This window comes from Corylus avellana, chromosome 4 (genome assembly GCF_965113065.1).
Source record: "Corylus avellana chromosome 4, dhCorAvel1.hap1.2, whole genome shotgun sequence".
In the NCBI taxonomy this organism is placed as follows: Eukaryota; Viridiplantae; Streptophyta; class Magnoliopsida; order Fagales; family Betulaceae; genus Corylus; species Corylus avellana.
This window is the reverse complement of record NC_142493.1, coordinates 25,746,976-25,772,151: the sequence shown is the minus strand read 5'-3', so window position 1 is coordinate 25,772,151 and position 25,176 is coordinate 25,746,976. Positions and strand designations below refer to the sequence as shown.

The following is a 25,176-nucleotide window of genomic DNA, read 5'->3' as shown; positions in this document are numbered from 1 at the left end:
CGTGGCTTTTTATAGTGGTTATTTTCTTTTGTGAGTATGTAGGTGCATAGCCATTGGAGTGTTGAGAAGTCAATAGAAGTACAAATTTTGGCTGGGCCACATCTAACTTTGGGAAGTCATACTATAGCACATTGCGCCACATCTAAACTTTTTTTAGGCTGCATTCCTACTGCTTCTCCCCAATGTTAGTAGGGAGGACCCTCTCTCTTTTAAGCCGATTGCTTTCTTGTTGTTTTGTTCTATATATGTACTTCAAAAATAAAATAATAATAATAATAAATAAATAAAAGACAGTAAAGTTAATTTCCACACTTTGGACAAATTATTCTTTAGCCGGGGTAGTTTTGGTTATGTTCGATCGAGATAATTGTATTCATACTTTCGATATTTTAGTATGTATGAAATATTCTAGAAAATGGAAGTGTTCATAAAATTGTAAAAGTGTATGAACATCAATATTTTAAGAATCTTTAAGGGGAACAACTTTTATAAGGTCTTGGTACAAACCAAACATTTTATGCCATCCATTGAGAGATTGACAAGTACTTAGCTTGAAACAAGAAAATATAATCATAAAAATTGTAAAAGTGCATGAACATCAATATTAACCTTTTATTATATCTCACCTCTCTTCAGCCAAGCTCATAAAAAAACCACTACTGCATGAGAAATAACCACCACCACCGTCGAGGCTAGACCCACTGCCACCCCAAATTGAAAGAGATGAAATGGAATTGTTATTCGTATTTCCTAGTTCGGTGACAACACATATACTTTCATTGGAATTGTATTGAAATTGCTAAAATACGTAAGATATATATATATATATATATATATATATAAACTGAATTTGTTTTTCGGCCATCCCGAAGCCCTTCCCCGGTGTCATAATTAGTAACTGAGATTGATAAAGAAACGAGCACAATGAAGTTTGATCTCATTAAGAACTGTGGCTCTTGGCCTCAATTAGTAATTAGACACTCCATAACCACCTTTGACAATTGAGTACTAATGGGGTTTAATTTGGTTCAGAAAACCAGACCTCGTCTTGTTTTTTAGTACTAATGGCCAATGGGGTTGGTTCTGAAAAGCTTTCCTCAAGTCGCCTGCCATTTGTTGAGGATTTGGTCTCTAATGAAGAAACTGGTAAGCTCTCGGAGATGGATTTTTTTTTGGGCATGTGCGTACAAGGGGAGGGAAAGAGAGGAGTGTGATTTAATCAAGTGAAATCGGCTTCATTAACCGTGGTCTCTAGCTAATTGAGCTACTCCTTTAATATATATCTCGGAGATAGAATTATAGGGATTGAAGGGTCTGCGAATGACATTGGCGATGGAGCTATTATGTGACTAACAAATAAGTTTTTTGACATGTCCGTACAAGGTGAGGGAAAGGGGGGAAGATGATTAGAACTAGTGACCTCCGTTTCATGAGGCATGGTCCTCAGCCGATTGAGCTTGAGGACGAGTTAATGTAGTATTGATATTAAATTGGAATCTTAATATTATAAACCATCTTAGCAAATGCAAATATGGGAATATGATTGACCAAATCAACCTAATAAACTAAGATTTCATTCTTTCAAATAAAATTTTAAATTTTAATTAAATATTTTACAATCAATCTTTCCTTAATTATCCTAAAGAGATTTGATTTTTTTTTTTAATAAATTCTATTTCTCCTAGTGCATGATCTTTGAGTTTTTTAATCTCAAGACAAAACCAAAAGGGAAAGGAAATTTCCTTTAATGAAACAAATTTAAGTTAAATTTTCAAAATTCAAACTTTGCATTAAATTTCACTCAAGTCTCTCTCAAAATTCCCCTATTAGGGGTAGGGATGTACAAGCCAAGCAGTTATTAACCACTAATCGCATAACTGAATAACTATATAACGAGTAATGATATACGAAGGACTAGAGTCCTCCTACTAATAGATTAAAATTCAATAATGATCATCTCAAATTGAATTGTGATTTTAAATGCCATATCATATTTGGGATGACTATAATCCTCCTTATATCATTACTTATATATAACCACAAATAACTGCAACTGGATACCGCATAATCGCCTAAGCCGATTGTGGTTATTGATTATAGTCCCTTCATAGTTGCCAGATCAATCATATCAAAAGGAAAACTAATTTTTCTGTACATGGGCTAGCAAAGGTTGGGGTAAATCAAGTCATGAATAGCGTATGGATAGAAGAAATTCCTTGTTGTACACCCCTAAATTATACGGCTGGTCCTTAGTTTGCAAAAGTCTTCCCTTCAAATGTCACACGACACTTGGAAATTTGACTTAATAACTAACCTTCAATATTCAAATTACCGCTAATTGGAGTTAACCGTTGACCGTTAACCAGCCTAGTAAAAAGGAATAACTGCATGCAATTGGTTGTACACCCCTAAATTTAATTAGGCGGCTAGCCCTTAGTTTTGCAATAGTCTTCCCTCCAAATGTCACACGGCACTTGGAAATTTGACCAAAAATAAAATTTCGAAAAATTACTCTAAATTTCTTTCAAAATCGCATTAATTTAAGTCTTAAACCTTCTTTCAAATAAAATTTCATTTTTTTTTTTTTTTTGAAATTCTATTTCTCCTAGTTGCGTGAAGTACTCTATCTCACTGTTGAATTTTTTAAATTTCAAGACAAACCCAAAAGGGAAAAGGAAATTTCCTTTAAGAAAATAAGTTAAGTCAAAATTTCAAAATTAAAACTTTGCATTAAATTTCATTTAAATCTATCTCAAAATTTCCCTATAAGCGGCTAGCCCTTAGTTTTGCAAAAATCTTCCCTTCAAATGTCACACGGCACTTGGAAATTTGACCAAAAGGAGAATTTAGTAAAACTAAACTTAATTTCTTTCAAAATTGCATTAATGGACATAAATTTCCTCCAAACCAGCTAGTAAGAAATATCCTCTAACCCATATAAAATAGTGCCTCTATAAACATTTAAAATGTACGTACATTAAATTCTTAATCTCATTAATAACAGTTTACTAACTTAGACTAAATTTAATGTTTAGATGTTTATAGACACTTGACACTATTTTATATGGGCTGAATGATATTTCCTCCAAACTGTGGCATGAACCCTTTTTATTTTAATGGTAAACCGGTTTTTTAAGGGATAATTTGTGAACCGATTTTTTAAGTGTGAACCGATTTTTACTTAAAAAATTGGTCATTAAATTAGCGTAATTAATGGTTTTAAGATTTTTCCATATATAAATTATTCAATAAATTAAGTATTATTAATGTCAAAATCAAATAAGGAAACAAATAATACAAATTAAATTATTATGTATTATTATGTTTAATCACTTTAATATGTATATAACATAATATTATATGTTATAGTTGAATTAGATGAACTAAATGATAGGATGTAGAAACAAAATAGAACAAATTTTCATTGCATTATTAATCAAAAATAATAAAAAAAACCGGTTTTTTAATAGGCATAAAGATTATTAATGAAAAATTTCATTGCATTATTTTTAGTTTTTTAAATATATAATTGTATATTAATTATTAATTGTATAGATTGTCGGATTTTTACTCAACATAATGATTAGGTATTTATTTTTGATTTCATTAGCAAAAATAATCTTTATTAATAAAAAAACTATATATATAAAATTAGCATCTTACGAGCAATTATATATTCGATGTCCAAACCAAAGTGTAAAATCACAAAGATCATCTTGGGGCATATTTTTCCTTAGTGTCCATTAGTTTATAAAATCGTTAATTCTTTGATATAACATGCTTTTATTTGATATTTGCTCGATGCCTATTCGCCTATGAGATTTTTAGTTCATTTGTATGATTTACCCGGATTTCCAGATATTTTTTTTTAAGTACTTTTTTTTTTTTTTTTTTTTTTTGAGTACTTTTTATGCTTTTGAAAGCAAAAGAAGGCAATTTGATTATTATAAGTGTAAAATCACAACAGTCATTTTGGGGCATATTTTTGCTTAGTGTCCATTAGTTTGTAAAATCGTTAATTGTTCGATATAACATGCTTCTTATGTGATATTTGCCCGAGGCCTCTTCGCCTATGAGATTTTTTGTTTATTTGTATGATTTACCCGAATTTTTAGACTTTTTTTAAAAAGTACTTTTTATGTTTTTTTTTTTTTTTTTTTTTTTGAGTACTTTTTATGCTTTTGAAAGCAAAAGAGGGCAAAATTTTATTTGATTATTATACAAAAAATGAACTTCGAAACACCTAAGAGATAACTAAGATTGAATATAATGTGGGATGATTATTTGATTGCATTGTTGACTGAAAGATTTTTTATTATTTTGCTATGTACTTTTTTTAAGGCTCATAATTTTTTATTATTATTACTTTTTTCTCTCTAGGGCTTTCTGGGAAACCTAGAGGAGAAGCAACTTTCTTTCAACACGAGCTCTGTTAAGCGTTTGTGGGCGGAAAGGCAGAGATTTTTTCATGACTGGGGTATCTATGAGTTTTAGAAGGAGAAGGAGGGGTGGTGGAAAGAAATATGGAGGAGGACCTAACAACACTATGGGGAAACACATTGACAGAGGAGGAGCAGGATGGACTTGTAGTGGTAGAAGAGGACGTGGAAGGGATCTCTATAAAAGGGAACCAATGTCTTGTGGGAAAGCTGATCTCGAAGCGGTTTGTTGGAAAGGATTCCATTCGGTCAAAGTTGATTCGAGGATGGAAACCTACTGGATCGTTGTCTTTCAAAGTTTTGGGGGAAAACTCGTTTCTCTTGGAGTTCAAACACGAGTGGGACAAAATTAGAGTGATGGAGGGCAGGCCGTGGATTTTTGAAGGGAAACTTTTTGTGGTTGCTGAATACGATGGAATTACACCACCAGACAAGATGAACTTTGATACAGCAGCGTTCTGGGTTAGAATGTATCATCTCCCCATGTCGTGTATGGGGAGGGAGATGGGTTTGAAACTAGGTACAACTGTGGGAGTGGTGGAAGACGTGGATACTGATGAAGATGGAGTTGGATGGGGCAATTCTTTCGAGTCAAGGTTCAAGTAAATGTATTCAAACCGCTACCAAAAGGACGGATAATAAAACTGAAATACAGACCACTCTGGATTGATTTTCGGTATGAAAAAATCTCGAAATTCTGTTTTACGTGTGGGGTTATCTGTAATGGAGTAGGAGGATGTGTAAATAAGGAGCTATGGTGGAAACACGGTAGGGGAAAAGAGGATGAGTACGGGCCATGGCTGCGGGCTGGCTCTCCTAAACGAAGACCTCTAATGCGCAGAGGATGGTATGGCGACGACGGCAATTCCCAGGAGGCGGAGCCGCCGTGGGGGGCAGCAGATTTCCGGTCGCGACGGAAGAATCTTCGGAAAGTAACAAACGACAATTCAGGAAAGATTTTGGGCGGAACCAGGAGGGTAAGTCCGGGTATTCTACTGCCCATTCAAGTGTTGCAACGAATAATTTTCCTAATAGGGCGTATAATAATGTAAAGACAGTAAATAAGGAGGGAGCAACAGGCGGGAGTCAGGGATATGCGCGGAGAAGACCAAGAAATTTCCAAATTGGAAGCAACTAGGGAAAGGAAGGAGAGGGCGTTGATTCTGGAGATTGCATGGAAGTGTCAAAACAGCAATAGAATCATGCAAATTTTGATTCACCTATTAATGCTCCAGCTGGGGTTGACGTTACCATGAAGGAGTGGAGGCGTGAGGAGAACACACCAGGAAAGGTATCTTTGGAGAAAAATCAGGCCAGCCCTCTAAAATCCTTCCATAACGAGATTGTAACGAAAAAAAAAAAAAAGAAAAAAAAAAGGGAATTAATGAGGGAAATAAAATCAGCAAATGGCAGTTGGAGATGCTATTGAATGGGGGGCATTAGGGCAATATCCACGTGGAGAATCGACACATGCAGGGGAAAACACAGTGGGGGGGGGGGGGGAGGGCACGTAGATGGGAAGAAGAATGATGTTGACGTGGAATATTTGGCTGCTAATAAACCAAGTAAAGCACGTATGGATAGTACTGAGATAAATAGTGTAACCATGTGGAAGAGGAAGGCTCAGGAAGGGAACAACATGCCGCAAATGGATGCAAGTCCAATTCAGACCCGTAAGAGGCAATCCAAAAGTCTTGTGGAGGAGGAGGAGTTTCAGAATGAGAAGAGAGGGAGAAAACTGGGGGTTTTTAGAGAATGGGGCAGTAAGGACGGGTAGCAAAAATGGATCGGGGATGGCGGGCATTGAGAATCAGCCCCACTGATTGCAATGATCATCCTTAGTTGGAACTGCCGACGGATTGAGAACCTTCAAACAATTACAGAACTTTGTCGTTTAGGCAAAGTTAAGCCAGCCCATTTGGTTTTTCTTATAGAAACCAAACTTCGACAACAAAAAATGGAGAGAATTCGAATAAAGCTGGGCTTCCGAAATATGTTTGTGGTGGATAGTGTGGGACGCAGTGGGGGCTTAGCATTGCTTTGGAGAGAAGAGGTAGATTTAGAAATTAAAAATTTTAGTCGAAGACACATAAATGCCACGGTGTCCTCTTTGAGAGGTAGAGATAATTGGAAATTCACGGGCTTCTATGGAAGCCCGAAAGCTCACAAACGACATGAAGCTTGGAGTTTACTACGCCATCTTGCGGGCTTGGAGCCTCTGCCTTGGGTGTGTAGGGGACTTCAATGAAATCCTTGACAGGTCGGAAAAAAGGGGAGGCAATGCACAGATTCAGAGTCAGATGGAAGCTTTCAGAACTACATTGTCCACGTGTGCTCTGTTTGATTTGGGTTCGAGAAGGCTGAATTTTACATAGAATAACAAGCCAGATGGGAATGATGCCATCTAAGAACGTTTGGATAGGGTTGTAGCGAATACGGAATGGTGTGAGTTATTTCCGGGAGTGGGCATCTATACGGAGGCTACAATTAATTCCGATCATGCTCCAATAATTATAAAATTGAAGGATGAGAGTCATGGAAGGAAAAGCAAAAAATTTAGATATGAATTGCATTGGGCCAAAGAGAAGGGGTGCAAGGAAGTGATAAAACAAATATGGAGGAAGAAGTACCACCACGGTGACAAATGGCGTGATTTGCAAAGCAAATTTAATTTTTGCTCTCACAAACTTCTTAAGTGGCAGAGGAAGGATGTAGGTGAAGTTGACAGAGAAATAGAGAAGAAGTCAAAAATGCTAGAAAATCTATAAGGGGTGAATGGGGAATCGGAGCGGAAGAAAATTGGGGAACTCCAAAAGGAACTAAATATAATGTTGGAGAAGGAGGAAATAAAATGGAAGCAAAGATCCAAAGAGACATGGTTTAAGTAGAGAGATCGAAATACAAAAATTTTCCACGCAAGTGCGAATCAAAGGCATCGAAAAAATATAATTTATAGTATTGAAGATGAACAAGGGCAGTGTTGGGAGAATCATGAGAGCATTGAGAAGGCCTTTGTGTATTATCTTCAAAAGCTCTTTACGTTGGAGGGGGCCTGAAGTGTCGGGTGACTAATGGGATGAATGACCAGTTGCTGCAACAATTCACAAGGGAGGAAATAAGGGCAGCTTTGAAACAAATGTCCCCCCACAAAGCACCGGGTCTAGATGGCTATTCGGCGGGTTTTTTCCAAGAACATTGGGAGACGGTGGGAGATGAGGTATGCTCAACTGTTCTTGAAATTCTAAATTCGAGTACAATTGATCATGAACTTAATTACACTTATATTGCACTTATTCCAAAGACTACAAATCCTGTTAGGGTGACGGAATTCCGGCCCATTAGTCTTTGTAATGTCTTCTATAAAATTGTTTTGAAGGTCATGGCAAACAGGTTGAAAAGGATCCTTCCAGGATTGATTTCTCCAAATCAAAGTGCCTTCATCCCGGGGCGTTTGATTTCAGACAATATACTTGAGGCATACGAGATGTTACACACGATGCACACTCGTATGTGGGGAAATGATGGTTATATGGCCATAAAGCTTGACATGAGTAAAGAATATGACATGGTGGAATGACACTTTTTGGAAGCAGTGATGAGGCGGATGGGGTTCACCGAAAGATGGATAGGTCTCATTATGCTATGTGTACGTACGGTGAATTATTCAATTCTTGTGAATGGGAATCCAGTGGGACATATCTACCCTACTCGTGGGTTGCGACAGGGGGATCTGATATTGCCCTACCTATTCCTACTATGTGCTGAAGCCCTCAGCTCTCTCTTACAAAGGGCTGAAAATACAAGGTATATACAAGGAGTACCCACTTCAAAGAGGGGACTGCGCATCAACCACCTATTCTTTGCAGATGATAGACTATTATTTTGCAAGGCGGACATGCAACATTGGAACCGCCTTTTTAAATTGCTAGGTATATATGAGAAAGCGTCGGGGTAGAGACTAAACAAAGATAAGACTGCAATTTTCTTCAGCAGGAATACCCAAGAACCGACCAAACAAAAACTTATTGAAGTCTCCAGAATTCCATCCTTGCAGCATTTTGACACTTATTTGGGGCTACCGGCATCGATTGGAAAATCAAGAATGACTGCTTTTCAGGATATAAAAATGAGAGTATGGAAAAGGTTGCAGGATTGGAAGCTGAAATTGCTTTCCCAAGCATAATAAAAATATATATATATAAAAAAAATCTTACTTAAAGCAATGATCCAGGCTATACCCACCTCTAGCATGAGTGTGTTTTTGTTACCAAAAGGTTTGTGCAATGAGATCAACTCATTGATGCAAACATTTGGTGGGGCAATCAAAAAAATGACAAACGCATTCATTGGATGAGTTGGAAGAGATTGGGTGTGGCCAAAGCTCGGGGAGGGATGGGGTTTCGTGATCTCTATTTCTTCAATAGAGCTTTATTGGCGAAACAAGTGTGGAGACTTTGGAAGAATCAAGACAGCTCGATAGCCAGAATTATGCAAGCAAAGTATTACCCAAGAAGTACTATCTTGGAAGCAAATAAGGGGTCAAAACCATCTTTTGCTTGGAGAAGTATATAAGGCGCCAAGGAGATTATCCAGGATGGATTGAGTTGAAGAATTGGCAACGAGGAAAAGGTGAGAATCTGGGAGGATAAATGGCTCCCTACCCCGAGCACTTACCTTGTCCAGTCACCTCCAAAAATCCTTGGAGTTGAAGCTAAGGTTTGGGAGATAATTGATCAAGACATTCGCGGATGGAACATACCTTTGATTGAATCTATATTTAATAAGGAGGAGTGCAAAGTTATAAAATCCATACCTATTAGTCTCACCAATCAGCCAGATATACAAGTATGGCGTGGGACTCGTAATGGAATTTTTTTCAGTAAGTAGTGCTTATCAGTGAAAGAGATGGAGGAAAATAAGCAGCAAGAAAGCTCATTATGGTCGGGAGATAGTGCACTCTGGAATGGGATATGGAGATTGCCCATAGCGAATGCGGGAAAATCTTTCTTATAGAGAATGTGCCAAGATCTACTTCCTACAAAGGAGAACCTTTTGAGGAGGAAAGTAGTCCCTGATTATCTATGCCCTATATGTAGTATGGAAGCAGAAACTCCTTTCCACATTTTATGGGGTTGTCCATCAGTGCAGGATGTGTGGGGGGTGTGTGCTTGAGTGTTCCAAAAAAGCATTTCCCATGGATCGAATTTTAGAGAACTAGCTGAGGTTTTTTTCCCATGAAATGCTTGGCTTCATGAGGGTTCTTTCCTCCATCCGGACGTACTAGCAAGAGAAGCTTCTAGAATTGTAGAAGAATTCCAACAGACTGCTATTCTTGACGGAAGAACCCTAAAGGACAGCGTTAACTGAAAAATAAAATGGGGGAAGCCTAATGCGTGCTGGTGGAAACTAAACGTGGATGCTGCTCTCAAAACAGAGACGGGAGGATTGGGTTTTGGCATTATCATTTGTGATTCAGAGGGCAAGGTTGAAGTAGCAAAGAGTATGTACAAACTAGGACTGGTCGAACCAACTGTAGCTGAGGCGATGGCGGCCTGCTATGGGGTGAGTTACTGTCGGGACCAAGGACTCCAAAATATTATCCTTGAGGGAGACGCCAAACGGGTCATTGATGCTATTCATTCGCGAGGACAGGATGTGAGTAATTATGGGCAGCTCTTGGATGATGTCTTAGTGACTCTAGAATCTTTTCCCAATTGGCAAATACAACATGTCAGTCGGGAAGCGAATTGAGCAGCCCATGTTTTAGCCCAAGTGGCTATTAAACAAGTCATAGATACGTTATGGATTGAGGAGACTCCTCCTTGTATCAGTGATATTGTTTTGGAAGAGCAATTGCTCTGTCCATGAAATTTATGAACGAAAGTCTACTGATTTATTCAAAAAATAATTATATGGGTTTTATAATTTGTATGAAATATAATAGGTATAATACTAATAATATTAATGATATATAGTGTTTTGATTAAGCAAAATTCAAGTTTTCCTCTTACAATTATGAAAAGTAAATTTCATAATACTTATGAAAAGTACTATTATAATATTTTTAAATTTTATAATTAAATTGTAATGAAAAATTCCGCGCATTGTGTGGGTTATAAGCTAGTTACAATAGAAACAGGCACACGTCATTGTTACAACATGAAGAAAAAATACATTGAAGCAAAAGCAAAAAAATTTTATTAAGGCAAATCGCTCTATCCATCTCTCTCTCTCTCTCTCTCTCTCTCTCTGCGAAAATGCCAAATACTTTATTTTATAATTAAAATGGCGGGAACACTTTATTCTAAAATATTATTACCGAGTATTAATTGCTAGGAGCATGCAGCAAAAGAATCCGTAATCCATCCGCAAATGGGTGACATGGATGGCTAAAATGTAATCGAGCTGGATAATTCCGAATTCCAAGTCCTTCAAACGTTGTATAAGGCTTTAATTCCTTGAATATCGTCGGCATGCAGACCCTTGGTCTCTCCTTGAGGGATGTAGGCATACATGATAGCTCCCTCAATTTCGCTATGATCCAGTCCAAGAAGGTGCCCGATTTCATGCAAGGCAACTGTCTCGTAGTCAATTGCATCTGGTTCTGCACCCACACTCCATCTCTCGTCTCCATCATAATGGAATCTCCCATCAGTCGGTGCAAAAGCATGAGCCAGGGTGCCACCAGCTCCATCAAAAGGGTGCCCGTCTCCGTGATCCCCACGACTAAAACCAATTTTGATATCCGCGTTTGAGACGCCTTGAGCCTGTGAGAAGGTGAAGTGCGTGTTTGAGGCCCATGTAAGGAAGGCTTGTGAGACGGGGTTCATGGCTTCACTTGGTGTGCCATCCATAAATCCGTAGGTGAGGTGATACCTGGAGTTGGAGGGCGGCCACTTTGGTTGTCCCTGGAAGAACCTATAGTGAGAGACGGTATGCAATGAGCCATGGCTCTTGTGATGCCTCTTCTTCCCCGGACGCATCCAATTTGTACCGTTGATTATGTCTGCCACGCCGCAGCGGGGCCTCATCATGGTTGATACTGTTTTGTCATCCAAAGTGCCACTGGCATTGAGATGGTAATTGAGTTGGTATGTTTTGACGGCCGATTCCAAGAGCTCGTCGAAATCGTCGTCGTTGGCATGGGTGTGGTTTTTGGAATGGCTATAGCTTAGATAACCAAATTGCTCCAGGTATTTTTTGAGGTGGTGGATGCCTTTGGTCTTATTACCCTTGTGACACCCCTGAAGGTGTTTGAGAAACTCGAAGGGTGAAGATTTTTTGTCATGCGAATTTGGTGAATTAGTTGCATGAGCTGAAAGGAGAGGAAGGAGGAGGAGGAGGAGGAGGAGAGCCAATGAGAAGAGAGAAAAAGCTTTGAAAGAAGCCATGGTTGGATGGGTGTTGCAAAATCCTCTTAGCCTCGTGGCTTTTTATAGTGGTGAGTCGCTGACGATAGTTTTCCTGGAAGTGGCGCAATATTTAGACCAAGTATTAGCGTTGACGCGAGTAAATTAAGAAGAAATATTAGCACGCTAAAGTGAAGAAGAAAGATCGAGTAGAGGAAGAAGTCCTGGACGGCAATTGGGTCTTGGATTGGACTCCATTCCACGCATTTTATAATATTATTGACGTAATTAATTATGGTACGTATTTTTCACACTTTGGTCAAATAATTAGTTAGAGGGTATTTTTGTTCATCTTCGAAATACTTGTGTTCATATATACTTTTTGATAGCCTCAACGCACCAAAAACCTATTGAGTCTCCTTTCTTTGTATGTGGGCCCCACGTTTTTGAGTTGAAAAGTCTCCTTTTTTCCAAGCCATGCATGGGTCTCATCTTTTTTTTTTTTTTTTTTTTTTTTTTTTTTTTTTTTTACATGTTCACACAAAGGAAGGGCGAAAGGAATTCAAACTAGTGACCTCCGCTTTATGATGCGTGATTCACAAGTTGATTGAACTATTCCTTGGGAACTCTCTTTTAATTTTTGTTCTTGTTTTGTCTTTTATACATATCGCTTGACTTGTCTTATTCTATTCCAATTGATACAAATATGTAATTACTTGGATTAATATAGCAATTAGGGGGTGGTTTCAGCCTTGGGGGTGATTTTGACCACCCCCATTTGGCCTAGGTGGCCGAACCACACTCCAAGGAAGTTCGGCAACCTCAAAAGGCCAATTAAAAAAAAAAATTAGGATTAGCTCTTGGGGGTGGTTTGGCCACCATAGACCGACTGATCTGGGGTGGCCGAAATCACTCTAGGTCAAACGAGGGTGGCTAAACCACCCTCAATAGCCTTGGGTGGTGGTTTCGGCCACCCCAAGGGCCCTTAAGGGTGGTTCGGCCACCCTCAAATCAGCTAGGGATGGCCGGCCACTCCTAAAGGAGAAATGGAGGTGGCAAGCCACCCCCTTTTTACCCAAAAGAGGTGGTTGGGGCCACCCCTTTTCTAATTTTTTTTTTAAAATTTAATTTTTTAATATTTTTAATCATTTTATTTTATTTCTAAAAAAATTATTTCTAATTGGGTACCATCTATGTTTTTATCCATTATAGAGGTACTATCAATGATATAAAATGAAACGAGGGGTCAAAAAATAAAGTTGTTAAACCAAAGGAACAAAAAAGTATTTAATCGTAATTCTTAAGATAATAGATTTTTTTTTTTTTAATTTTTAATTTCGAGGTATATATGTTACACAATTATCTTTCAACCATTTTTTAATCATATTTTTTTGCAAATTTAGTGGTAGATATTCATCTGTTATTTATATGAAGATGGATAAAAGATGGTTGAAAGAATAAATTTTATTATTTAACTTTGAGTGAGGTTTTGCTGCCTTTTAATTCATGCTTGATTCACGCTTATAATTTTCTTCAGTCAAGCTTCAACTCGATCTTTAAAGAAAGACTTGGGTTTGTTTGGGAAAGTTCCGTCGGATTTGTCCCCCCTTGAATTCTGCGTCATTGCCGTCTTCACCATCTACAAAACACACCATTCTCCCCGCACTACACTGCTCAAGAACATCTTCTCTTGACTAGAATTCCATTGTTTCAAAGATGGAAATTTCTATTCATAACAAAACCTTCTCATTCTTCTTGCTTTTCTTCTTCTTTGCAATTTGCTTTGTCTTCTTGTGAAAAGTTTCTTATTTTATTTTATTTTTTATTCTTCTAGTTTCTTGTTTCTTAAAAAAAAATATATATATATATAGAAAAGCCCCCTAAACTACCAGCCGTTTTCGATTTACCCCCCTAATGTTTCAAAAGTGATAAAGTAGTCTCCCAAACTATCAAACTATTGCGTTTTGGCCACTCTGTTAGTCAAAACCGTCAGTTTGGACGGAAATTCAAAACGACGTCATTTTGTTGGGGGGCTACTTTATTACTTTCTGAACATTATGGTGCTAAAATGAAAATAACTGGTAGTTTGGGAGGCTTTTTTATATTTTTCCCAAAAAAAAAACTTCTAATTTTCTACCAATTTTTACTATTGATGTTTTCCAGCATTTATGTAACATTTTAAGCTCAAAATTAGTGCACAACAGTACGTTATGATAATGCTTAATTTAATAAAAAGAAAATGTACACATTTAAGTTATGCTCAGCTAGCTAGATTGAATAAAAGGGTTTTTATAAAGCTTAAAGAGATTAACCATGAAAAAGGTTGTTTGGTGGCTGATTTGAGAAACTCATATGATATTTGCAATGTTGTTAAATCTAAGATTAATGCCTTGCTTATTGATAATAGTATAAATTCTCTTGAGAATGACTTAAATGAAACCAATAAACTCCTTAATAATTTCTCAAGTGATAGATTGGTATTCAATAAACATGTTGCTTCTGCTTCACACATGCTTTTGATTCTATGAATAAGACCATGTTTGTCAACTTTATAAAAATTAGGGATGTTAATTAAGGTTGAGCAAGCGTGCATGTTTGGATATGGCCGGGAACATCGATCTAGTTGCATCCATGATTGTATGAATCCCAAATCCATTACTCCGTCTAACAAACAAATTTCTTGATTATACAAGGGTTAAGCCTGTTTGCTACTAATCTTTTTTTTTTTTTTTTGAAAGCATTTTCTTCTTTTTGAAAAATGAATATCTCTTATTCAATAACACAGTAACATATCTGGTAAAGATCACAAAGAAGGGATAGATTCTTCCCTTTGTACAATACCACAGATGTCCGGTGGAACATTCTCCAACCAAGTTGCATATGTGACATGGGTGGTAGCCATTTTGATTAACCGATGAGCAACAGTATTGGCTTCTCTCGATACATAGATAAATTGAACATTTTCAAAAGCCCTCTTTCCGGATTCTAGATTGGTCCCTCTCCATTGATTTCCTTTATGATTGTCTGGCGTCCCCTTCAAAAATAACATGCTGGAACCCCATCTCCCTGCCGAAAACAATAGCATAAAGTACTGCTAGAGCTTCCGCCACTGCAAGTTCCGCCCTTGTCACCTTCGTCATGCTACACGCTGCCAGAAAACCACCTGTTGGCGTCCAGGAAATGTAGCCCAATCCTATTCTTCCATGCTTCGCGTCCACCGCAACGTCCCAATTTAGCTTAATATAATCCACTGGAGGCGAGGTCCATTTCCCCATATTATTAGTAACTTCATTCCGTGGTGCCACTTCCTCCCTCATGTTCGCCTTTTGATAATCCTCCCGGGCTTCACGTGCTTCCTGTAGAAGCTAGTTTGGGTCCATGAATGTTTCTCCGTGAATCACTACATTTCTACATAGCCAGTATGGAAGTTTATTGATTATTGAAAATGTAAGGAAAGAGAGAGGAAGAAACACTTAGGGACTACATTTTTCACTTGATACATTTCATTTCACTGATGGCTTATTTATACAATTGATTTACTAGCCGTTATAATATAGCCGTTACTATGTTTCCTTTTGTTGTCTTGTTTCCTTTTGTTGCTTTGTTTCCATTTCTTGCTTTGTCTCCTTGTCTTTCCTTTTGTTGCTTTGTTTCCATTTCTTGCTTTGTCTCCTTGTCTTTCCTTTTGTTGCTTTGTTTCATTCCTTGCTTTGTCTTCTTGCCTTGTATGCCTTAATACTCCCCCTCAAGATGAACGGTCCGATAGGAGTGTTGATCTTGGACCTCTTGATTGATATGCTTGAATCTTGGGGCTTGACAATTGTGGCCTTCGAATGTACTTTGACTTCGGCAATTTTAGCTGATAGCCCATATTTGAACCTTGGCCTTCAAAAATTCTATTGCTTGACAATTGTGACCTACGTCCACATATAAAGCCCTAAGACTACATTTCGCTCTTATTGAATTGATTTGTTTATAATACAGAATGCTCTATTTATAGAGATTACACATAAATGTAATCTTAATCAAATCTCCTAATTTAAGGTGATCAAATCATAATCAAATCCCTAAAGTTAAGCTAATCTAATATTCATCAAATACCTAACTTTAGGGCATTTACATATGCTCTAACATCCTCCCTCAAATTCAATGTGTAATATCTTGAAATCTTGAGTTTGATTTTTTTTTTTTTTTTTTGGAAGAGGTCGGCGAGGCTTTAAATAACAATAAAAAGAGGGCCATCTATGGGCCAAAAGAGAGCCCAACTGTGGGCTGAAATGGGCCAAAGGCCAAAGAAAAATGGACCAACTATGGGCCAGAAATGAAAGCTAACTGTGGGCTGAAATAGGTCGAACAATACCACAAATGCCGAAGATATTAGGCCATCAACGGGCCAAAAATCGGTCTAGGTCAACAAATGACCAACAATAGACCAAATAATGATTAGGCCAACAAAGGGCCAAAAAATGGGCAACTTGGCCACTTTTGAATTTTTTTTTTTTTTCAACTAAGATTTTTTCCCCATTTTTTTTCTCTCGGTTTCAATTGTTTTTTTATTTTATTTTCTTTCTTTCCTTTCCTCTTTTTTATTTCTTCTCAATTTTTTCTCCGCAGAATGACATCGCATCACCAAAACAAAATATAAAAACAACCTAAAAAATCAAAGCACTATTGCCGTAGTCTCTCTTGAAGATCTTCCTTGCTTTCACTTTGAAAAACTTTTTCGGCAATCTCTCCTTGCTCATGCCTTGTTTGGGTGTTCTTCAAACGGATGGTGTTGCTGAAACAAGGAGCATATGGGTGGCTCACGAACATAGACGACCCAATTGCTTCTTTTGCACACACATAGTGGACATCTCTAGATTGCTTCGGCCACTCATGCACAATGAAGGTGATAAAAGGAAATCTTGGCAGCACTTGGGATTTCCAAGCCTTGGTGGACCAAAGGTGCCATCAGATTTGGCAAATCACGCCGAATAACAAAACCATGCCAAATAACAGAAAGCCAAAAGATGCAATCAGTGATTTTTTTTTTTTGGTCTAATACAATGCAAGATCTATGGTGATGAGATTTGTAAAAGTATTGACTATCACGAAAGACAATAAACCAAAAGATGGAAAGGAAAGAAAAATAAAATTCACAGGACCATTGGATCGAATATTGGCGTTAGCCTATATTGCTCTGAAACCATATGGAAGTTTATTGATTATTGAAAATGTAAGGCAGGAGAGAGGAAGAAACACTTAAGGACTACATTTTTCCCTTGATACATTTCATTTCACTGATGGCTTATTTATACAAGTGATTTACTAGCCGTTATAATATAGTCGTTGCTATGTTTCCTTTTGTTGTCATGTTTCCTTTTGTTGCTTTGTTTCCTTTTCTTGATTTGTCTCCTTGTCTTTTCTTTTATTGCTTTGTTTCCTTTCCTTGCTTTGTCTTCTTGCCTTATATGCCTTAATAGCCACATGTGTCGCTCTACCACTACAAAAAGCTCAAGATCATTGCTATCACATCTGTCCGTAAGCTCCTCAAAAAAGTTAATGAAGGACTTTCCCACACATTTGCTCTTTTGCAGTTTTTTGATCCCACATCGCTAGACGTCTTTTTCCGAAGGACAGCTCCAGTGAATATGCTCTACAGTCTCCTATTCTCTCTCACATATAAGACATGTCTTATCTTGCACCACCCCCTGCAGAATAAATTCACCCTAGTGGGGAGTGAATTGTTCAAAGCCGTCCACAAGAACATCTTAACCGCATTAGGAACATCTTGACCTATGAGGGAAAGCAACTTAAGGATCACATGCAAGACCTTGGCTTCTTATGACATCAAAGAAGAAACCATCTTAGAGATGTTTCCAGCCATGGTCCAGATATTTGTTAGGGCATGGAGTGGGGAGACCATTACTCTTGATGTACATCAGAATATATGATATTTTTCATATATTCCATAATTATGCTGATATTGAAATATTATCTATTTATGGGTTGATTGTAATCATATATTATGATTGTAATCAAATCAAGGGAATTTGATTACCAAACTTGTATTTAGACATTACCCTATAAATAGAGACATTTGTATTGTAGAAAAATAAAAGTGAATGAGCACAATGTAGCCCTTAGGGGTATTTCGAGTGGTGGACATATGTGTCTAACACCGAATTACCCGTAAGTTCTTTGTGTTCATTCTCTCTCTTGCTTCTGCTATAATTTCCGCATTATCGTTATTTCAACATAGTATCAAAGCTATTGGCTTACGCTAGTCGATCTAATGGTCCTGTGAATTATATATTTTTTCTTCAATTTATTGTCTGTTTTTGAAAAAAAAAAAAAAAAAAAAAAAAGATTTGCATCACACACGGCTGCTTCCATGTCTACACACTGCCACTTGCTGCCAACGGCCATCTGAACGTCGTCCTCTCATCCGACGGCCAGTTCGCTCTCTCCGGCTCCTTGGGACGGTGAGCTCCGCCTGTGGGATCTCCAGGCCGGGGTCTCTGCCCGCTGTTTTGTGGGTCACACCAAGGACGTCCTCTTCGTGGCATTCTCCATCAACATCCGTCAGATCGTGTCCGCCTCCCGCGACCGCACAATTAAGCTTTGGAATGCCCTTGGCGAGTGCAAGTACACCATTCAGGAACGAGACGGGCACAACGATTGGGTCTCTTGCGTGCGCTTCTACCCCAACACGCTCCAGCCCACCATCATCGTTCACTGGCCAGTCACTGTGTTGAGTGGCTTGCCGATCTTGTTCCCCCAGCTCCGATCTTGTTCCATCTATGGGCAAATCTAGCCACTGCATCATTCACCGATGTGCGAGCCATCTATGACACTCTGCCGTTGGAACATCCGCTTGTCGCTGAAACCACCGCGACGCTCCCGGCCGCCGGAAGATTCTCAGCGTTGACTTTTTGGTCCGACATGTGCGCGTACAGCGCCACCTGGTACACCACGGTCCCTATGATCCACTAGATCATCTTGGACCGCCATCTCACCCGAACCAATTCTGGCCTACCTTCCTCTCCGGCAGCCCACCGCAGCCAACCACGCCGTTCCATCTTTGTCCACTGCCGTCACCCATGGCAACACCGGTGTTCTTCATCCCATACAGAGCCGTACACCAGTGTTCTTCAGCCCATACAGGGCCGTCTCGATTAGAGCCCGCCAGCCATCGAGCCGTGTCAATTCAACTGCACCAAAGATCCTTTCCTCCACTTCAGGCTCACAGCTATAGATGCATGCACCAGATCCGTGCCAAGTGAAGTTCACCACACCCACTCTGTAGCTTCACACAACATATCGAAAAAAAAAAAAAAAAAAAAAAAAAGGTGTCGGCCAAGTGAGAAAAAAAAAAAAAGAAAGAAAAAGAAAATAAAAGAAAGAGAGAGAAAAGAGAAGGTATCGGCCAAGTGAGAAAATAAATAAATAAATAAAAAAGGGAAGAAAAAGCAGTCCAAGTGGACCACATCATGCGCACCACGTGCCGGTCAAGTTCGGTGCGCCGATCTGATAACTGCTCAAGTGGGCTCATTTTCTTTTTACTTTTGGCCCAAGTCGGCCCTGGCCCGTAGTCGGCCCTTTTTATTTTTGGCTCATTATCAGCCCTGGCCCGTAGTCGGCCCCTTTTTATTTTTGGCTCATTGTCAGCTCTGGCCCGTAGTCGGCCCTTTTTATTTTTGGCTCTTTGTCAGCGCTGGCCCTTTGTCGGCTCCTTTTTAAGTTTGGCTCCTTGTCAGCCATAGCCCGTTATCGGCCCCTTTTGAAGTTTGGCTCCTTGTCAACCCTAGCCCGTTGTCAGCCCTTTTGAATCTGCATTCACCAGCCACCTGCCACCGTCGTTGGCCACCTGCCACCGTCGTTGGCCGCCCGCCAGCCTCTATCTCCTTCGGCAGTCGTCATCATCTACGGTCCGTTCCCCACCTCCACCACCGCCGTCATCATTGTTTCTGATTTCAAACTCAAGGTTCCAAAATATTACACCTTGAGTTTGAGGGGGGATGTTAGAATATATGGAAAATATATTATATTTTCTATATATTCCATAATTATGCTGATATTGAAATATTATCTATTTCTAAGTTGATTGTAATCATATATTGGGATTGTAATCAAATCAAAGGGATTTGATTACCAAACTTGTATTTAGACATTACCCTATAAATAGAGACATTTGTATTGTAGAAAAATAAAAGTGAATGAGCACAATGTAGCCCTTAGGGGTATTCCGAGTGGTGGACGTAGGTGTCTAACACCGAACCACTCGTAAGTTCTTTGTGTTCATTCTTTCTCTTGCTTCTGCTATAATTTCTGCATTATCGTTATTTCAACAGATATAACACCATTAGAGATGTCAAGAACAAGATTTTGCAGAAGCTGACAGGTGTCCTGAACAATGATTGGAAACTGATCTATGCAGGAAAGCAACTTGAGGATTGTGATGTCTTGGCTTCTTATGACGTCAAAGAAGAAACCATGCATATTAGAGATTTTTCCTGTCTTGATCCAGATATTTGTCAAGACATGGAGTGGGAAGACAATTACTCTTGATGTACAACGATGTAACATCATCAAAGGTGTTAAGGATAAGCTTCGTGGGAGAGGAATTTCCCTTTTTCGTCAGAGGATTTTATTCAATGGGAAAAGGTTTGAAGACAACCGTGATCTAGCAAGCTATGGTGTCCTTAGGTTTCCACCCTCCATATGGTACTCTTTTTGCCTGGCTTTTCTACTGTTAGATTATATGTATTGTATGTCTCACATTAGTTAGGTATGTGTGTATTTGTATTATTGGCTTGTATATATAGGCTCTTTCTATACATTTAGTATGATTCAGCATACACTCTTATTCTCATCATGCATGGTATCAAAATCAAAATCAAAAGTACCTTAAATTCGATCGAACCTTATTTCTATCAATTCATCTCTCATTTCAATTAAATATTTCGCACATTAATTCTCACTTACTAAAAGAGAATTTGAGCCCACTGTAAAAGACAGTGCTATAATATTAATCAAATGATTAATCATTAGCTAAGGAGACCATTACTCATGATGTACAGCCATGTAAAACGATCTATAATATTTAGTAATTAGAAAATTTGACGAAAGTATATTAATCCTTACAACTTATTCAGACGTGATGCCAACAGGGTCAACTACAAATAATAAAAAAAAAAAAAAACACTATAGTGGCTCATGTGCTTTCTTTTATCTCTTGGAAAAGGCTAGCTTCAGAAACAGTACGTATCTTCTGCATGGGGATTAATGTTCCTTAGTCTATTTAAACCTGTTGCGTCTGATAATCATTGATGGCTCATGAACATAGAGGCTCGTCCTTTCTGGTTTGAGTTCCTGATCCACAGCTTGATGAGATGCTGATCCTTTGGAAGGCGCATCCATCCATGAATTAGACTATTGTGAGGTAATTTGCTAGCTGTACATATGTTCTTCACATCCCATTTCATCATTTCTTTTCGATCCTTCTGTTTTCTTGGCATGCAATCCAACTCCAAAATCTAGCTATATATACCAGTATGAGAAGGAAGCAAAAAACGGAGAGAGAGAAAGAAAGAATATAATGAAAAAGAAGGTGAATTGAAGTCACGTTTTTTCAACTCTATTTTATTTTATCATTCACACAATATTTCCTTCCTCCTGAAGTATATACGTACTCTCATCATCGTCATATCTTGTCTCCTTCCTTTTCCAAAACCGAGTTAAGTTGGTTCTCATTGCTCTTCATCAGCCCATGCCCGGATCCGGAACCGGAACCGGATTCCACATCTGTGAAGTGGATGTCGGGTAAAGAATTCTGGTCTTTTGACCTCAACGCCTTTATTGAGCCGCCACCAGATGAGCCCTTTGACTTCCTCCGACGAGAGTGTTTGGGGACAGCTGGCAGGTCTTGTGATTGCAAGTCTTTTCCATTAATCGAATTCCGGTGTCGTCTTGAGTGTCGTGTGCTGCCCGGTGATTCTCGGGATGGGGAATCCGTTGATGCATCCGTTGAGCGGTAGCGCCGGGAGTGCTTTGGTGCATCACTGCTCCGTCGGGGGGAGTTAGCAGGTGACCCACTTCCTGCTGATTTAATATGTTCCAGCAGGCTTTCTTTAATTCCACCGCCACTTCGTTTTACATCTACTAAACCATGCACCAATAATTAATACAATACAACACCTACTCTTATACAAGCACGGGCGCCCATGTCTGCGTGTTTAAAGTAATGTTATATACTGGACAAGTATTTGCCTTCCATTCATTATAGAGCCGATGTAATGGGGTTTTCTTCGATAAATTAAAAAAGAAAAAACCCATTTACACCCACCAAATGTTAGTATTACCACGCTACATCAGTTACTTTGGTGGATGAAAGCTAAATTCTTGTCTAGTATATAACATTACTAGTCCACTATATATATCCACGTTGACGTAAATGATATGTTCCAAAACATGAGTAATCGTATCAACTCAGCAAAAATGTTGACATTACATTATTAATTAAATGATTAAATTTACTTTTTTTTATTAGCTTAAGTTTTTTAGAATAGTAGAACCTATTTGAAATTGCGTTAAAAAATAAAGCTTTTGTCATTTCAAAAACAAAAAAAAAAATTAATTAATTTTTAAATTTCTCCCGAAACACGTTTTAGGCTCTTTTAGAGCAAAAAAGTGCTTTTATGTTGTTTTTATTGACGAACTCATTTTTGCTTGGCATATCTTTTCAAGTACTTAAAGCATTTTTTTAAAACTCTTTAATACAATCCTAAACAGGCTCTTGAAGTCAAATATTTTGAGTTCAAACCTTAACTCCACAATTTACCTCACATTTTAATTAAATATTTCACTGGTGGTATAAGGGATCCTATTAGGCTCCAGTGTCTTGTTAGGTGCCAAATAATGTGAAAATGTTTTCAAAATTCAGTTTTATTGTTCTTTTTAATACAAGTGATCATGAACAACCAGATAGAGGACCATCTATATATATCTAATTTGAAGGCCTATAGGCCTTCAAATTATATACGTGATAAATAAAATAATTAATATGATTTTAGAAGAAGCAAACAAACCTTCAGATGACAATTTATTATCTTCTCCAAAAGAATCTAACTGCCCGGATGAGACCTCTGGTGTAGTAGAATTAAACCCCCTCATCTGCACAAACCATATCATCACAATCGTAGTTTTTTGTAAGATAATCTCCAGAAAATTTGCTTGATACCCAATTAATCTTGGAGTTAATGAAGCTTGGAAACATCAACAAATTGGCTTTGGTTAATAACAAGAGATTAAAGAGGCAATTACGAGAAGAGAGGAAAATGATTAATGAATGGCATATATATATATATACGTACCCAGGTCGGCGTATTATTCGCAGACGGACCCTCCCACCCAATGTGCGCAACATGCTTTACATCCGTGGGGTATCCAATTTGCATTTCTGGTTCTTTCTGATCATCTGCATATATAATCGACAGTTTTTGTCACCTCGTATTTTTTTCAATTGAGATCGAGGAAAACAACTTACTCATTGAGGAGAAGTAATGCTCAAGCTTGCTTGTTGGAAAAATGGGAAAATGTGTCAACAAATTAAAAAAACATAGCATCCCAAGTGGTACCATGGCATGTTATGTTGAGAAATCCGTATTTCATCCACTAAAGTTGATATGACGTGATTCTCCATATATAACATTTGGTGGATAGAAATGAATTTTTTGGTTGGAGGTAGTGACGGAGCTCGGGGTTGCCGGTGTAGGCCATGGCTCCCCAACACAAGGAAAAAAAATGTAAAGGTCAAAAAATAAAATATATAGGATATAATTTTAATTTTATTTTGCTTATCGGCCCCTACAGGCTACCCATGCCAAACTCTGGCTCCATCCCCTGGTTGGAGGGATCAACCATGCACGTCGTATCAGTTTTGGTGGATGGAATACGGATGTCTTAAATCCGGGAAAGAAGTCTTACCAAATATCTGTGATATGTATCTTAGGCCTTTTAAAATACCCTTCACCTTGGTCGCCATTTTGGGTCAAGTAGTACTAATTGGCTATATGCACCAGAGGCAGAATGCAGGTTTGCGTTCGTTCAAGCACAGCTTCCTAAACCCTAAACGCAAAGCAGCAAAGAAAATTTAATAACAAGAAAAGAGAAAGAAAAGAAAAGGGCCTAAAGAGAAAGCACGTACAACACCTTCAGAGCATAATAAGTTGGCAAAAGTGCTTGACAATCCAGGGTGGTGTGCTTATGTTGGAATCACGTAGCATTTTTCGACCACATCGTTGCATAACTCAACTGTACATGAAACTATCATGTCTTCAAAACATTGTAACCATAAAACAAAAAAACTTTTAAAACAAGAAATCCATGGAAATATGCAAAATAGTTCTCTCTCAAGCTACCGATATTGCTTAACTGTTAATTGTGTATTGGAAATCGAGATGAGGAAATGAGGAACATGGGTTTTGTTCGATACTGTCGACAACGCGGTTTTCGTTCCGACTGCCAGTCAGATTAAAACCAGCAGCTTGCCGGATTTTCAGGTATGCATCCTGAAAGGAAGAGCTAGAAATCCATATTGGCCATAGGCTAAATATGGCCGGCTTTCTCAACGGTCAGTTTGTGAAAGCGCGGGAAAAACGGTTGGGAATGAAATGTATGGCACCTGTGGAATAGATTAATTAACTGACCCATAAAATTAAAAAAAAAAAAAAAAAAAAGAGAGAGATTTTCATAAAAGATAAATAAATACTTTACGCATTAATTACTTCTTCACTCCAATTAAAGTCGTTAAACATGTGGTTTAAAAAATACGGTTATCAAAACTAAGCAAATCCTGTACAGTCCAAAGATTTATAAAATGAATAGTAAGAGATGAACAGTACTTGAAAATACTGAGTAGTATTTTTTCATAAAATAAAAAATACAAAAATACAAGCCAATAACAGCCATAGCTAGACATCACCAATCGTGGAGGCATGTTATGGTGGGGCAATTAATTAGCCCATTGAGAAACTGGTTAAATTAATTAATTTGTGGGTTGATCAATTACAAGAGATATTTTTAAAAATTTGAATTTTCTTGTAGTTTTGGAAACTAATGAGCATATTAAGAAGAGAAAAGTAAAGATAAAAATATATTAATTATTTAAGTAACGGAAAATTTATATATGGTTAATCCTTGAGTTTTTGCGCAGTTTTAATTTAGTGCATGAGTGGGTGGCGGGAGGCCCAAGTCCACTTCCCCCTTTCCCCCTCCACCGGCAGTGTAGGTTGTGAAGTTGGGGGAGGGTGACCGCTACTGCCTCCCCCCTCTTTTCACCAACTCTATGAGCTAGGGTGGGTCTCGAAGGTTCTGCTGTTTATTTTGCAACCCTAAGAATTGCA

The 25,176-nt window shown here is 38.2% G+C and overlaps 1 protein-coding gene and 1 pseudogene across 1 annotated transcript; both read right to left on the bottom strand.

Annotated features, from left to right (window-relative positions):
• Positions 1-10,870: 10,870 nt before the first annotated feature.
• LOC132179745 (metalloendoproteinase 3-MMP pseudogene) lies at positions 10,871-11,830 on the bottom strand (annotated as a pseudogene).
• A 9,646-nt stretch (positions 11,831-21,476) lies between these two features.
• On the bottom strand, positions 21,477-23,816 carry RIC5 (ROP-interactive CRIB motif-containing protein 5). The gene is made up of 4 exons (XM_088516140.1): positions 23,759-23,816; positions 23,146-23,249; positions 22,861-22,945; positions 21,477-21,934 (listed from the first exon to the last, which is right to left on the bottom strand). The coding sequence occupies exons 1-4, from the start codon at positions 23,814-23,816 to the stop codon at positions 21,477-21,479; spliced, it is 705 nt and encodes a 234-aa protein (XP_088372266.1).
• Positions 23,817-25,176: the final 1,360 nt, after the last annotated feature.